This window comes from Dreissena polymorpha, chromosome 5, assembly GCF_020536995.1.
Source record: "Dreissena polymorpha isolate Duluth1 chromosome 5, UMN_Dpol_1.0, whole genome shotgun sequence".
NCBI classification, from domain to species: Eukaryota; Metazoa; Mollusca; class Bivalvia; order Myida; family Dreissenidae; genus Dreissena; species Dreissena polymorpha.
The window spans coordinates 51708890-51725858 of record NC_068359.1 but is presented as its reverse complement, the minus strand read 5'-3'; the positions used below and the strand labels follow the sequence as shown (position 1 = coordinate 51725858).

Here is a 16969-nt window from a genome sequence, read left to right as displayed (position 1 = left end):
GAACAGATTCCAGGGAAATCCACTAATATAGGTAGTCTTTATGTGATGGTAGGGCGCTGGACAGTTGGTACGGCGCTGGACAAAAATGGATCGTCGTTTAAGGTGTTACTACCACTGGTATAACAAAGTGCACTTAGGTCTGGTAAACCAGTCCTCCCTGGAAAACTGTATGTAGTTTAACTGACAGCAGTGATATGAGTGAATAACTTTTAACCCTTTACCACTTAGATATGTTTTTTGACATATTTGTAGTTGCTTAGAAAGTTAAATTTATTTAAAGACCTTTCTAACTATATTCAAGTTTAAAAGGCTTCATTTCCTACCCTTAGATACTGATTAGCAGCCAACAGCATAAAACATTAACAGACTGCGAGTTACTTGCTTTCTGGTTTGATGCTGTTTGCCATTTTCCCTTTTGCTTCTGAGTGGGAAAGGGTTAAATTGACATAAAAATCCAAACTAACAAATTTTCAGTAGTGCATCATCATCACAGTATACATGAACTGAATGTTATCCATGTACCACACTTTCAGATGTGAGTCGGCTGTCAGAGGAAGGGGAGATGCCTCTGCTGGAGATGAAGCAGAAGGTGCAGATCCTCTCCGACAAGACAGCCCAGGAACTGAAAAAGAACGTGTACAAGAACTACTCGCAGTTCATTGAGACTGCAAGAGAAATATCTAGTATCCTTTCCTTGTGTTCACTCTATCAAACTCAAAGTACAGTGGAAATCAGAGGACATTGAAATATGTAAATAAGATTATGAAATTATTGTTTATTATACAGATGGAAGCAAAATTTATTTCTCTGCTAGCCTTTTTTATCATGTTTATTATATAATTGATCATTCTTCCTGTCTACTGTGTCAATAATAAACACCATAACAGAAAAATGTAAGACTTTAAGAGCAAAACCTCACATCTCTGCTGTCTTACCAACAAATAATTATTGTCAATTAAAATGTTTATTATTAATATTCATGCTTTGAGCTACATTATTCTTTCAATTGTTTGCAGTTCCTTGTACATGTATATGAATATAAAATAAATATGTATACTCTATTCAGAAAATCTTGATGAGCTGCATTGAAACATAAAAACTACATCCTCATTATTATCAGAATTCTGTTTACTTGCAACACTAGTGGTAATTATTAAGCGACGAAGGGGGTAAAACTGAATATATCTAGATGGGAGAAATTGATGTAAATATTTAAACCTTAACAGGTTGTAATGGCAGTGCTTCCTTTTAATATTTAAACCTTAACAGGTTGTAATGGCAGTGCTTCTTGTAATATTTAAACCTTAACAGGTTGTAATGGCAGTGCTTCCTGTTAATATTTAAACCTTAACAGGTTGTAATGGCAGTGCTTCCTGTTAATATTTAAACCTTTACAGGTTGTAATGGCAGTGCTTCCTGTTAATATTTAAACCTTAACAGGTTGTAATGGCAGTGCTTCCTGTTAATATTTAAACCTTAACAGGTTGTAATGGCAGTGCTTCCTGTTAATATTTAAACATTAACAGGTTGTAATGGCAGTGCTTCCTGTGAATATTTAAACCTTAACTGGTTGTAACGGCAGTGCTTCCTGTTAATGTTTAAACCTTAACAGGTTGTAACGGCAGTGCTTCCTGTTAATATTTAAACCTTAACAGCTTGTAATGGCAGTGCTTCCTGTTAATATTTAAGCCTTAACAGGTTGTAATGGCAGTCAGGTTTTTTTTTCCTTCTTTGGGACCCGCCGAAAATCGGCCCTTTCCCCTTTGATTTTTTTTCCCCTCAGCTGGTAAAATTTCCCCTAGATTTCATTTTCCCCTAAAAAAAAAAAAAAAAAAATTTTTTTTTTTTTTTTTTTTTTCCTTTAAATATATAAGTTATCCTGATCCACTGTAGAAACTAGAAAAATCTTGCATAATTAAATTATCTGTTGCCTTGAATTTGTTTTAAAAACAGTAAAATATGTTAAATTGATTATTTTAGACTTTGCTTATTTTCCCCAAGATCCAGCTTTTCGCACAATTTTTTCCCCCAAAATTCGACGTTTCGCGCGATTTTTTTCCCCTCAAAAAAGGCCAGGCCCTTTCCCCAAAATCAAATAGAAACCCCTGGCAGTGCTTCCTGTTAATATTTAAACATTAACAGGTTGTAATGGCAGTGCTTCCTGTTAATATTTAAACCTTAACAGGTTGTAATGGCAGTGCTTCCTGTTGATATTTAAACCTTAACAGGTTGTAATGGCAGTGCTTCCTGTTAATATTTAAACCTTAACAGGTTGTAATGGCAGTGCTTCCTGTTAATATTTAAACCTTAACAGGTTGTAATGGCAATGCTTCCTGTTAATATTTAAACATTAACAGGTTGTAATGGCAGTGCTTCCTGTGAATATTTAAACCTTAACAGGTTGTAACGGCAGTGCTTCCTGTTAATATTTAAACCTTAACAGGTTGTAACGGCAGTGCTTCCTGTTAATATTTAAACCTTAACAGCTTGTAATGGCAGTGCTTCCTGTTAATATTTAAACCTTAACAGGTTGTAATGGCAGTGCTTCCTGTTAATATTTAAACCTTAACAGGTTGTAATGGCAGTGCTTCCTGTTAATATTTAAACCTTAACAGGTTGTAATGGCAGTGCTTCCTGTTGATATTTAAATCTTAACAGGTTGTAATGGCAGTGCTTCCTGTTAATATTTAAACCTTAACAGGTTGTAATGGCAGTGCTTCCTGTTAATATTTAAACCTTAACAGGTTGTAATGGCAGTGCTTCCTTAACAGGTTGTAATGGCAGTGCTTCCTTAACAGGTTGTAATGGCAGTGCTTCCTTAACAGGTAGTAATGGCAGTGCTTCCTTAACAGGTTGTAATGGCAGTGCTTCCTGTTAATATTTAAACCTCAATAGGTTGTAATGGCATATGCTTCCTGTTAATATTTAAACCTTAACAGGTTGTAATGGCAGTGTTTCCTGTTAATATTTAAACCTTAACAGGTTGTAATGGCAGTGCTTCCTGTTAATATTTAAACCTTAACAGGTTGTAATGGCAGTTGCTTCCTGTTAATTTTGTGGAGGTTACCTCTGTGAAAAGTGAATCATTCCCAATAAATTGAAATTATCAAAGGGAGACAGTTTTGTCTTTACTTTGGATAGTTAAAATGTTATTTAAAATCTTATTTTACCCAGAGTTGTAATGGCAGTGCATTGTGTTAGCCAATGTGGGAGATGATTGCAAATAGTAACTTAAAATATTCCTAGTAAACTGAAACTCTATAGAGGTAAATTCTTTATGAATATTAAAAACCTTAACAGAGTTGCAGTTCTTGAAGGTGAGATGTACCAGGTGAGTCGGATGTTGACGGAGCAGAAGGCCCTCATGACTTCCATGCTGGAGATGTCGCTAGTCAGTGATAAAGGTAAATCAATGTCTTGATGGCTTATTTATGGGAGATGACCACTTTGAGATAGCTTATTATAGGGAGATGACCACTCTCATAAGGTTGATTAAGGGGAAATGACCCCCGCGAGATGGCTTATTGAAGGGATATCACCACGGTGAGATGTTGATAAAGGGGAGGTAACTAGCGTGAGATCCATGGGAAATGACCACTTTGAGATGACTGATTATGGGGAGGTTCATGACCACTGTGAGATGGCAATGAAGGGGAGATGACCACTTTGAAATAACTGATTAAGGGGAGGTGACAAATGAGAGATGGCTAATTAAGGGGAGGTAACCACTGTGAGATGGCTTATTAAGGGGAGGTAACCACTGTGAGATGGCTGATGAACGGGGGATGACAACTGTAAGATTGCAGATTAAGGGGAGATGGCCACTGTAAGATGGCTGATTAAGAATTGCGACCTCATTATTTAAGTGTTTAAATATAGAGTTTTAGTATTAAAGGTCCTTCCATGTTTGAACTACATTTTTTGAAGACCACTGTTTAAATGATGATTAAGTGGAATTCAATATATAATTTATTATTATGCCCCCCTTCGAAGAAGAGGGGGTATATTGCTTTGCTCATGTCGGTCGGTCGGTCTGTCGGTCCGTCCACCAGGTGGTTGTCAGACGATAACTCAGGAACGCTTGGGCCTAGGATCATGAAACTTTATAGGTACATTGATCATGACTTGCAGATGACCCCTATTGATTTTGAGGTCATTAGGTCAAAGGTCAAGGTCACAGTGACCCGAAATAGTAAAAGGGTTTCCGGATGATAACTCAAGAACGCTTAGGCCTAGGATCATGAAACTTGATAGGTAGATTGATCATGACTCGCAGATGACCATTATTGATTTTGAGGTCACTAGGTCAAAGGTCAAGGTCACAGTGACCTGAAATAGTAAAATGGTTTCCGGATGATAACTCAAGAACGCTTAGGCCTAGGATCATGAAACTTGATAGGTAGATTGATCATGACTCGCAGATGACCCCTATTGATTTTCAGGTCACTAGGTCAAAGGTCAAGGTCACGATGACCCGAAATAGTAAAATGGTTTCCGGATAATGACTCAAGAACGCTTAGGCCTAGGATCATGAAACTTGATAGGTAGATTGATCATGACTCGCAGATGACCCCTATTGATTTTCAGGTCACTAGGTCAAAGGTCAAGGTCACGGTGACCCGAAATAGTAAAATGGTTTCCGGACGATAACTCAAGAATGCTTATGGCTAGGATCATGAAACTTCATAGGTACATTGATCATGACTGGCAGATGACCCCTATTGATTTTTAGGTCACTAGGTCAAAGGTCAAGGTCACAGTGACAAAAAACATATTCACACAACGGCTCTCACTACAACGGAGAGCCCATATGGGGGGCATGCATGTTTTACAAACAGACCTTGTTTTACTCTTATCTTGGATTTACTAACTGTAGCAAATGCATTTGTCTGCCTTGTATGAGGTCAATGAAATTTATTGACCAAAAGAAAAATTGTTCCATGGCACTAAGGGGTTGTTATTAACTCATGATAAATGACTGTATATCAGTAAGCCGTTTAAAATAATGATTCATTTTTGTTTCTTCAATGCTTCCCAAAGGAAAAGTAACAGGTATGTACTCTAATGAAAATTAACAAAAATGTATATTCATTAACACATTTTCTGAATATTTACGTATAAAAAATATCAAAAGCTAGGTTACTAAGACATTTGATAAAGTAGCTGAACAACATAACCACCAGAGGATGGGGCAGAAGCAACAGAGAGCTGGAAGCACTATCAACAACATACAAACTAAGGAAGGAAAATGTTGTCAATTTTGTCCCAGAAGTGCATTATCTGCAAGCGAACAAATCAAATGCGAACTGAAACTAAACATTTCAAGCCAAAATGTATGTAAATGAATATTTGAATTGTTTAAAATCTTGGGACAGGTTTGAAATTGGTTCCGGTTGGTTATAAAATTAGCCTCCAGGAGGAGGGGCATTTTTGCCTATATGGCTATATGAAAAACCTTGTTAACACTCTAGAGGCCACATTTATTGTCAGATATTCATGAAATTTGGTAAGAAGATTTGTATAAATGATATCTTGGACAAGTTCAAAAATGGCTTTGGTTGGTTGAAAAACATGGCTGGGCATTTTTCGTCATATGGCTATAGTAAAACCTTGTTCACATTCTAGAGGCCACATTTATTGTCGTAACATCATGAAACTTGGTCAGAAGATTTGTCCCAATGATATCTTGAATGAGTTTGAAGATTTGTATTAATAAATCTTTGACGAGTTAAAAAATGGCTTTGGTTGGTTGAAGTACATAGTCGCCAGGAGGTGGGGCATTTTGCTTTATATGGCCAAAGTTACACTGTGTTAACACTCTAGAGGCCACATTTATTTCTGATCATCATGAAACTTGGTCAGAAGATTTGTCCCAATGATATCTTGGACAAGTACAAAAATGGTTCCATGCTCGTATGGAATGAAGTTATTGAAGGTGTATATCCCTAATGGTGTAACTAATATTACACACATGCTTTAAGCCCCATTTTCCCAGCTTGACTTACCTTTAATTTCCCATTTTCCCAGCTTGACTTACCTTTAATTTCCCCTTTTCCCTGCTTGACTAACCTTTACTTTATTATGCCCCCGGTAGAGTGGCATATAGCAGTTGAACTGTCAGTCTGTCTGTCTGTCTGTCTGTCTGTCTGTCTGTCTGTCTGTCTGTCTGTCTGTCTGTCTGTCTGTCTGTCTGTCTGTCTGTCTGTCTGTCTGTCTGTCTGTCTGTCTGTCTGTCTGTCTGCTGCCTGCCTGCCTGCCTGCCTGCCTGCCTGCCTGCCTGCCTGCCTGCCTGCCTGCCTGCCTGCCTGCCTGCCTGCCTGCCTGCCTGCCTGCCTGCCTGCCTTCCTGCCTGCCTGCCTGCCTGCCTGTCTGTCTGTCTGTTTGTCTGTCTGTCTGTCTGTCCGAAAACTTTAAAATTGGCCATAACTTTTGCAATATTGAAGATAGCAACTTGATATTTGGCATGCATGTGTATCTCATGAAGCTGCACATTTAGACTGGTGAAAGGTCAAGTTCAAGGTAAAAAGTAAAAAAAATAATCCAAGGGAAGTATTAAGCTTTAAAAAGTAGATCATTTCTAAACCTGCCAAATGATATATTGAAGTTTTTTTTCAAAGTGGCGCAATAGGGGGCATTATGTTTCTGACAAATACATCTCTTGTTTTGTCAGCTGTGGCAGTAGATGAACCGCAGAAGGAAGCAGAGGCTGTGAACCCGGAGGAAGAGACGCGCAGAAATCTGGCTTTCCTCCTGGAGAAAGTTGAGGGAGTTTCAGTAAGTAGTTCTCTCTCCATAAGGTTGATGTTTGAACTGTAAAAGAAAGCAGAGTCTGTGAACCAAGAGGAAGAAACCCACAGGAATCTGGCTTTCCTTCTGGAGAAAGTTGAGGGATTTTTGTAGCACTTCATAAGGTTGATGTTTGAAATATTGAATTATGAAGAAAAATGATAGGTTAGTACTGCAAAAGCAAAATTATTTGTTAGGCACTTATTTTCATGGTATTTCATCAAGCATCAAATTCAATGTCCAATTAACATTTAAGATCCAATCAAATGTCCAATTAACATTAAAGATCCAATCAAATGTCCAATTAACATTTAAGATGCAATCCAATGTCCAATTAACATTTAAGGTGCAATCTTATGTCCAATTAACATTTAAGATGCAATTTTATGTCCAATTAACATTTAAGGTGCAATCTTATGTCCAATTAACATTTAAGATGCAATCCAATGTCCAATAAACATTTAAGTCTGAAGACTCATATCAGGCTTTTTATAAAACCCAAAAGGTTAGGATCAATTGAAATTGCCGAATTTTATTAAAACACAAAGTTTGATGACGATGAAATTGAACGAATGCACAGTAATTGTGGCTTTTCATTAATGATGACCCAAATATTTTGAAAAGTGATGTTCAGTAGTTGTAGGCCTTCATACTACATGTATTGAGTGTTTAATTTTGAAGATGGATGTTAAATTGGTAGTGGCTCTCTAGAATGTTGGTGTTTTACTTGTTTACAAAGATGTGCAGTAAGTAGTTGTACTGCTGACAACACAAGATTTGAAAATATGTGAATGCCCTCTGGGAAAACAGGGCTTAACGCATGTGCACAGGCTTATCAGGGACAACACTTTTTGCTTAAACTGAATTTACACTATGAAGAGACGTTCTTAAAATATAAAAAAATACCATAAACGGGAAAAGTGTGATCCCTGAGTAGCCTGTGAGGACTGCACAGGCTGATTTGGGATGACACTTTACGTACATGCATTAAGCCCTGTTTTCTCAGAGCGCATCTCATTTTATTATTACTTTATGAATCCTGATAATAATAAGGTTGAGATTATTTTCCATTTTTTTCTGAGCATTACAAACATATTTTATCTTCAGCTGATAACACAAGATTTGAAATTATTTCATTTTTATTATGCCCCCCTTCGAAGAAGAGGGGGTATATTGCTTTGCTCATGTCGGTCTGTTGGTCCGTCCACCAGGTGGTTGTCAGACGATAACTCAAGAACGCTTGGGCCTAGGATCATGATACTTCATAGGTACATTGATCATGACTTGCAGATGACCCCTATTGATTTTGAGGTGACTAGGTCAAAGGTCAAGGTCACGGTGACCCGAAATAGTAAAATGGTTTCCAGATGATAACTCAAGAACGCATACGCCTAGGATCATGAAACTTCATGGGTAGATTGATCATGACTCGCAGATGACCCCTATTGATTTTGAGGTCACTAGGTCAAAGGTCAAGGTCACGGTGACCCGAAATAGTAAAATGGTTTCCGGATGATAACTCAAAAACGCATACGCCTAGGATCATGAAACTTCATGAGTAGTTTGATCATGACTCGCAGATGACCCCTATTGATTTTGATGGCACTAGGTCAAAGATTAAGGTCACAGTGACCCGAAATAGTAAAATGGTTTCCGGATGATAACTTTAGAACACATACGCCTAGGATCATGAAACTTCATGGGTAGATTGATCATGACTTGCAGATTACCCCTATTGATTTTGAGGTCACTAGTTCAAAGGTCAAGGTCACGGTGACCCGAAATAGTAAAATGATTTTCTGATGATAACTCAAGAAGGCATATGCCTAGAATCATGAAACTTCATAGGTAGATTGATCATGACTCGCAGATGACCCCTAATGATTTTGAGGTCACAAGGTCAAAGGTCAAGGCCACGGAGACCCGAAATAGTAAAATGATTTTCAGATGATAACTCAAGAACGCTTTTGCCTAGGATCATGACAGTTCATAGGTACCTTGATGGTGACTTGCAGATGACCCCTATTGATTTTCAGGTCACTAGGCCAAAGGTCAAGGTCACAGTGACAAAAGTCGTATTCACACAATGGCTGCCAGTACAACGGACAGCCCATATGGGGGGCATGCATGTTTTACAAACAGCCCTTTTTCTCATAATCTTGATAATAATGAGAATTTAGATGTATTTTTCACATGGTTTTCATGTTGTATAGTGGTACTGGTTACTCAGCTGATAACCAATGATTGAAAAATATTTCATGATAACAAATTTCCTGATAATAAATTAAGTTTTGAAGTTTATTCCATATTTTTCATAGCGTTACAGAAGAACTTGATCCTCAGCTGAGTACACACAAATTCATGGATGCATATATATTAATTGTTAAGCCATTTTGTGCTACTTTATAAAGTACTGGAAAACAGCACTTTCCCAATGGAGAAATAACTAAAACTGTTCCAATTGCTTTCCAAACAAATCCCAATTGAAGCTTTCCAAAAAGATTTTTTTTTAAATGCAACATTTAGTTTATTTTCCTATGCAGAAAATATAATATTGACAACTTGACAAGCCTTTGTTATAAATTTTAAGTATTTGGTCAGCAACAAATAAAATACAACAATATCGCATTCTGAAGACCTAGCTACGCAAAATTTCACAATTTCAGTTTTTATGCCCCCAGTAGGTTGAACTGTCTGTCTGTCTGTCCGTCTGTCTGTCTGTCTGTCTGTCAGTCTGTCTGTCTGTCTGTCTGTCTGTCCGTCCGTCTGAAAACTTAAACATTGCCCATAACTTTTGCAATATTGAAGATACAAACTTGATATTTAGCATGCATGTTTATCTCAAGGAGCTGCACATTTTGAGTGGTAGAGGTCAAGGTCATCCTTCAATGTCAAAGGTCAAATACATGGCTTCAAAGCGGCGCAGTGGGGGGGGGAGGGGAGGGGCATTGTGTTTCTGACAAAAACATCTCTTGTTTTGTGCTTATTTTTCCAAATTGGTCTGGTACCAGTACTTTTCCCAATAGGGAAAAATAATTGCTGCCTTATAATAATGTTAGTCGAGATGTTGTTTCCCTGGTGTTTGCAGAGTGTTACAGAGGTGCCCGGGCGCCAGCTGGTCCACAACGGAGACCTTGCAGAGTTAGACATGGAGTCGTTCAACCAAGTGCAGAAAGTTCACATGTTCCTTCTCAATGACAGCCTTATGATTGCATCCTGGTTAACTAACAGGTTGGTTATCAGGTTATGTCTGCATCCTGGTTAACTAACAGGTTGGTTATCAGGTTATGTCTGCATCCTGGTTAACTAACAGGTTGGTTATCAGGTTATGTCTGCATCCTGGTTAACTAACAGGTTGGTTATGTCTGCGTCTTGGTTAACTAATAGGTTGGTTATGTCTGCATCCTGGTTAACTAACAGGTTGGTTATGTCTGCATCCTGGTTAACTAACAGGTTGGTAATGTCTGCATCCTGGTTAACTGACAGGTTGGTTATGTCTGCATCCTGGTTAACTGACCGGTTGGTTATGTCTGAATCCTGGTTAACTGACAGGTTGGTTATGTCTCAATCCTGGTTAACTAACAGATTGGTAATGTCTGCATCCCTGTTAACTAACAGGTTGGTTATGTCTGCATCCTGGTTAACTAACAGATTGGTTATGTCTGAATCCTGGTTAACTGACATATTGGTAATGTCTACCTCCTGGTTAACCAACAGGTTGGTTATGTCTGCATCCTGGTAAACTAACAGATTGGGTTTGTCTGCATCCTGGTTAACTAACAGATTGGTTATGTCTGAATCCTGGTTAACTGACATATTGGTTATGCCTGCATCCTGGTTAACCAACAGGTTGGTTATGTCAGCATCCTGGTTAACTAACATATTGGTTATGCCTGAATCCTGGTTAACTAACAGATTGGTTATGTCTGAATCCTGGTTAACTAACAGCTTGGTTATGTCTGAATCCTGGTTATCTAACAGGTTGGTTATGTCGGAATCATGGTTAGCTAACAGGTTGGTTATGTCTCAAGCCTGGTTAACTGACATATTGGTTATGTCTGAATCATGGTAAGCTTACAGGTTGGTTATGTCTCAATCCTGGTCAACTAACAGGTTGCTTATGTCTGAATCATGGTAAGCTAACAGGTTGGTTATGTCTCAATCCTGGTTAAGTAACAGGTTGGTTATGTCTCAATCCTGGTTAACTAACAGGTTGGTTATGTCTGGATCATGGTCAACTGACAAATTGGTTATGTCTGAATCCTGGTTATCAAAATCAGCATGTGACAGTTTTTTCTACATGTCTCAGGTAAGCTCTAAGGCTTTTAGACCCTCCTGTTTGTTGATCTCACCACATCAAACTTGAATCAATTACTGGTTAGCTACATATATCAAACAGATGCCTCTATTATTGTGCTCTTTTATAAACAATTTTTATTGCTGGTAGATCAGCAGTATTATTATTAACCCAATAAAATTCCAATGAATAATATATTATGTTTACAATTTGAAGTAAATCTTGTTTGTTGATATTACCAAATTGAAGTGAATCAACAAAAATGCTATGCACATATAAATATCAAAATCAATAACAATTCCAGATTATTTACTTCAATTTCACATGAACAGTAAAACAAAAAGAGAATGACATTATTATTTCCATTTTTCTCAAATAGAGCGATGTATAACAATTTCAAGATCTGTGCACTTCACCATTGATTTGTTACTGTAAAAAAATACCATAAGCCAAATTAGCCAATTGCTACAAAGAATTATATTTTGCTCAAGAAAATTGTATTTGACTACAGCTTTTTATGCCCCGATAGGGTGGCATATAGCAGTTGAACTATCTGTCAGTCTGTCTGTCCGTCCGTCTGAAAACTTTAACATTGGCCATAACTTTTGCAATATTGAAGATAGCAACTGGATATTTGGTTTGCATGTGTATCTCATGAAGCTGCACATTTTGTGTGGTGAAAGGTCAAGGTCATTCTTCAATGTCAAAAGTCAAAAAATACAATCCAAGGGAAGTAATAAGCTTTAAAAGGGAGATAATTTCTAAACCTGCCAAATGATATATTGAAATTTTTTTTCAAAAAGGGTTTTGTGTTTCTGACAAACACATCTCTTGTTTTGCACAAAACCTCATTAAACTGCCATAATGAAAATAACTACAATGTTTAAGGTAATTTTGGCTCAGGAACATTTTCAGCCAGGGATAGTTCTGATTAAAACAAGTGACTGGATTGTTACACTTTGGAAAGAATAACATTTCAAAAAACCTTTCCAGGCGAGGCCCTGTGCGATACAGGTTCCAGGGTCTGTATGAACTTGACAATCTAGCCATCGTCAACATTCGAGACGCTGGGGCAGTAAAGAATTCATTCAAAGTTCTGATGTTCCCAGACTCGAAGATATACGCAGCTGACAGTGCCAAGTCTAAGGTAAGATGGAGGATGTATTTTAGCATCAGTCTGGGATAACTGGGCTTATGCACAAGCACAAAATGGCGACCCAGAAATACCTGTCCTGTCCGCACTGGTTTATCAGGGATAGCACTCTCCGATTTTATTTAAATTTTTGTTGAAAGGCAGTCTCTTCTTAGTGAATATTCAGTTTAGGTAAAAAATGTTGTCCCTGATAAGCCTGTGCAGACATGCAAAAAGTCAGGTTTACCCAGAATAAGGTTTGCACAAAGACAGTCATAGATATTTATTTGTATCTTGTTCTGAGAAAACTGGGCTTAATTCATGTGCGTAAAGTGTCGTCCCAGATTAGCCTGTGCATTCCGCACAGGCTAATCAGGGACAACACTTTCCGCTTAAACTTGATTTTCCATAAAAGCGGAAAGTGTCGTCCCTGATTAGCCTGTGCGGACTGCACAGGCTAATCTGGGACGGCACTTTACGCACAAGCATTAAGCACAGTTTTCTCAGAACAAGACACATATAAAATGAAGTGTCTTTGTAGCAAAAAATCCAATCTGGGCAGAATTAAAGGCCCTAACTTACCTGTGCGGACAGCACAGGCTTATCTAGAATGTCATTTTACGTGCATGCATTAAGCTCCCTTTTTCAGAGCAAGGCTCAGATATAGTGTTTTCTCTCTCTCAGATATAGTGTTTTCTCTCCCTCATATATATAGTGTTTTCTCTCCCTCATATATAGTGTTTTCTCTCCCTCATATATAGTGTTTTTCTCTCTCTCATATATAGTGTTTTCTCTCCAGAGACAATGGCTGGACATTTTAGAGGAAACCAAGAAGAAAAAGCTGGCACGGGACAAACAGAAGAAGGAGGCGGCCTTGAGGCTTGCAGAGCAGCAGAACACTGGGCCCACCACACCCAAGAAGGAAGAGGCCTCCAAATGTAAGAAAGGGGATAGAGAGCTTTGATTGGATTTTTATTTAAACATGTACCAGTTAGACTTTATATTCACACATTTGTACTCCCTTAGAATGTTAAATTTAATTTTAGACCTTTCTTACAAGATTTCAGTTTTAAATGCTTCATTTCGAACCATTAGATACTGATAAGCAGCAAACAGCATAAAACCTGAACAGAGTGCGAGTTACTTGCAGGCTGTTCTGGTTTTATCCTGTTTGCACATAACCATTTTCACTTTGCTTCTGATCGCAAAAGGGTTTACGAGACTTGCTTTAAAGAAAAAATTATGTAAAAACCTATAGTTTACCCTGATTAGCATGTGAGCACATTAAGCCCTGTTTTCCTAGACCTTGGCACATTAAGCCCGTTTTCCTAGACCTTGGCTCATATAGGAACCATAGTCCGTCAGTGAAATGGCCCTGAACCTGGTGGAGCAACAGAACACTGGGTCCAGCACACCCAGGCAAGTAATTAAAGGGGGCTATATGTTTGCCCTGGTCTTTCTGTGACAGGCATATGGATCCTACAATGCATTATATTCTTACTCTTAACCCTTTGCCACATAGATACGTACTTTCATGCATTTGTTGTCCCTTAGAAAGTAATATTTAATTTAAGACCTTTCTTACAAGAGTCAAGTTTTTAAGGCTTCATTTCCAAATCTTAAATACTGATGAGCAGCAAGCAGCATAAAACCTGGTTTTCACATAGCTATTTCTACTTTGGCTCTAAGTGGGAAAGGGTTAATATACAACTGCTGTAAATGAAGCTAACATGAACACTAGGGCAAGCATCAAATACCTATATTGGTATTCGAATATTCGCAAATCCATTAAATTGAATATTTGAATATTCGCATAAAACGGCTGGATTGATTTTAAATCTATTACTCAGTTTTGTATCCAGTAGGGATATAAAATATAAATTGACACAGAAATACAATTGAACATACAATTGTTGTGTTGAGAAATAAAAAGAAAATGTAGCTTAATTGTAAAAACAAACTTTGAAAAAGCCTATTAAGGCGAAATATATCAGAAAAGAATGAAATTTGTTCTGTGTTAACTTCCTTTGTTTTGTAAGTTATATCCGTTTGCTGAATATGTGGCTGTTTATAAACGTTGCTATCGAATAATTGTATCCCTGCCGGCTAATGCAATGACCAATACTGTAATCGGGCACAAAAAGGAAAAGAAACATCAAGTCATGAATTTTATTTTTATTTGAAATTTTAAAGTAATGATAGCATGTACGTTTATATAAAGAACACTGTTCTCCATTTTCAAATCTGAAATGTGATGTTCAGTGACAGTTAGATAACTGTCAGTTGTGCTTGACGTCCATGAGTCCGTTGTTATAGCAACACTCTGCACGGACTGCAAGCGTTTCAATAGGGAGCCCCTTTTGACATCGTACAATTCAGAAATATGCACACAAATAGTATTGCACGAAAGAGATCGTGCCCTTAATTGGCACCTTATTGACAAACAACAGTTCGGGCCATTTCTAAGAGTGTGTATATTGCGCAATTTGAGGTATTCACACATTTTAATGGCTGTTCATACTGTGATCACAGAACCTTAATTATTATTCGCTAGTGAAGTGAAGCCGTTAATTGGCACCTCATTGACAAACAACAGTTCAGGGCCTTTCTTAGTGTGTGTATATTGCATTGCGCAATCAACGCTGATACGGGCCGCGTTATCAGTTTGACATGAAGAACGTCACATCAAGCATGTTAATCCCAAATGATTTCAGTTGCCAATTAGTAAGCGGCTCGCAGGTCATTAAATATTAGGAAAATTACGCTTGAAAAAAAAATTAAAAAATTGTGAATATGCAAATATCAGTTCTGTTATTCGAATACTGACCATTAAATATAATATTCAAATAATTTTGCCATCCCTAATAAACATAGAATCGTTCCAAATGATTCAATCATTTCTGTGTTTGTAAAGCAGTTTCATTTTATCCACTTCAAATGATGATCATTCAGAACGGAAGCTGCATTTTTAGTGAGATACTTCCTCATTATTGGAATTTCAAACAAAAAGTTGGAAGATTGTCATTTAAACGATCTGTGAACAAGTTCTTTTAATATCTATAATGGCTTTTATGCTGATTAGCAAAGCTTGACTTTGATATTTTGATTTTATCGGGGCTTTCTGAGTCTTTCTGTAAACGAAAAAATCCATGAAAGCGTAAAGAGGACTGGACAGGCAAATCTGGTACGACACTTTACGCACATGCATTAAACCCCATTTTCCTATAGCACAGCTTATATGCTGCATCTTATGTTGCAGTGGATGATGTGGATACAGCAAAGGATGCTATGGAAACTGCTTTGCTCGGAGTTGATTGGCTGCAAGAGCTGCCGGAGAATCTGGACATGTGCATCGCCCAGCGCGACTTTGAGGGAGCTGTAGATCTTGTGGAGAAAGGTTGGTGTTGATTGGTTGAAGGCATGTTACAGAAAGGTTGGTGTTGATTGGTTGAAAGCATGTTACAGAAAAGTTGGTGTTGATTGGTTGAGAAAGGTTGGTGTTGATTGGTTGAAAGCATGTCACAGAAAGGTTGGTGTTGATTGGTTGAAAGCATGTAGATCTTGCGGAGAAAGGTTTGTGTTGATTGGTTGAAAGCATGTTACTGAGAAAGGTTGGTGCTGATTTGTTGAAAGCATGTTACTGCAAGCCTTTTCCTGGCTTGTCTACGGTTCCGTTAAACAGAAAGCAAAATGGTGACACAAAATCTTAATTTGAACAAAAATATTAAATTAGTTTTTCCCTTATCATTAGACTTTTCACGCAAAATTAAATCCAAATTTTGAAAAAGCATTTTGTAAGAATGTCAAGGCCTGTACTGTAAAACAAATATTGTATACATCAAATACTAATTAGCTCGGCTGTTTTTGGAGAAAACCCGAGGTATTGTCATAGCCAGCTCGTCATCCGATGTCTGCCTCGTATTAAAACCTGAACATTTTGTTAAGGTTTTGAACATTGGCTCTAAAATCAAAGTGCTTCAACCTAAAACTTTGAAACTTCATATGTAGCTGCACCTTTGATGACTTTTACATGCCACACCCATTTTTGGGTCACTAGGTCAAAGGTCAAGGTCACTGTGACCTCTAAAAATAAAAAAATAAAAAAATTCTGACAAGCTTTCATTTATTCAAAACTGCACCCGCAGCCGAGCGTGGCACCTGTTTTGCGGTGCGCTTGTTTTCTTTATGTTATATTTAAAATAATCAAGTAAAAAGTCTTATATCAGACTTCATATTAAACAATCCAAGAATTTAAGATCAAATCAAAATGCCTGATTTGATGAAAGCACAAATTTTCATGTAAAAGAAAAGTATTCTCAAAAATGAATTCTATTTCAAAAGATTTGCAGACTTTTTGTGTAGGACAGTCCTTAGGGTAGTAGTGAGAAATCGAAAGGAGGACACATTACTCTCTTATATTGCTGTAGATCTTTCCTTACATATCTTGTTTTCTTGGAAACAAAGTGTGTATTTTCTGGTAAAATGAATATTTACATGCGTTATATTTGTATCATGACTTATTAATTTTAAATAGAATTTTGTTTAAAAGGGACTTCCTTTAAATGAAATTTGTTATAAAAGCAGAAAAGTGTAGTCCTTGATTAGCATTATCTGAGACAACACTATTCATATGCATTTAGCACCGTTTTCAGTGAACGAGGCTTACCTTGTATATTTCAGTGAATTCCCATCTGAAAGACTGCCAGAAAACCCCTGCAGTGAAAGAGTTCAGGTGAAATATGTTGTGTAGTTCT

The 16969-nt window shown here is 37.5% G+C and overlaps 2 protein-coding genes across 5 annotated transcripts in view; both read left to right on the top strand.

Annotated features, from left to right (window-relative positions):
* LOC127881984 (EF-hand domain-containing protein D2-like) overlaps positions 1-8350 on the top strand; it is a 188951-nt gene extending 180601 nt beyond the window's left edge. Inside the window, exon 5 of one of the 3 annotated variants that reach the window (XR_008050361.1) lies at positions 8119-8350. The gene's annotated coding sequence lies outside the window, so the exon portion shown is untranslated. Of the gene's footprint in view, positions 1-7997; positions 8058-8105 lie in introns of those variants that run through there. The other 2 variants (XR_008050362.1, XR_008050363.1) reach the window with 2 other exon arrangements.
* The window catches only part of LOC127881977 (exocyst complex component 8-like), a 156227-nt gene that overhangs the window by 106250 nt on the left and 33008 nt on the right, over positions 1-16969 (top strand). For both annotated transcript variants that reach the window (XM_052430262.1, XM_052430261.1), the window contains exons 2-9: positions 534-683; positions 3309-3404; positions 6671-6774; positions 9875-10017; positions 12077-12230; positions 13015-13153; positions 15475-15612; positions 16896-16947. In XM_052430262.1, coding sequence (XP_052286222.1) covers positions 563-683; positions 3309-3404; positions 6671-6774; positions 9875-10017; positions 12077-12230; positions 13015-13153; positions 15475-15612; positions 16896-16947 — 947 coding nt within the window. In that variant the 5' untranslated portion in view covers positions 534-562. The remainder of the gene's footprint in view (positions 1-533; positions 684-3308; positions 3405-6670; positions 6775-9874; positions 10018-12076; positions 12231-13014; positions 13154-15474; positions 15613-16895; positions 16948-16969) is intronic.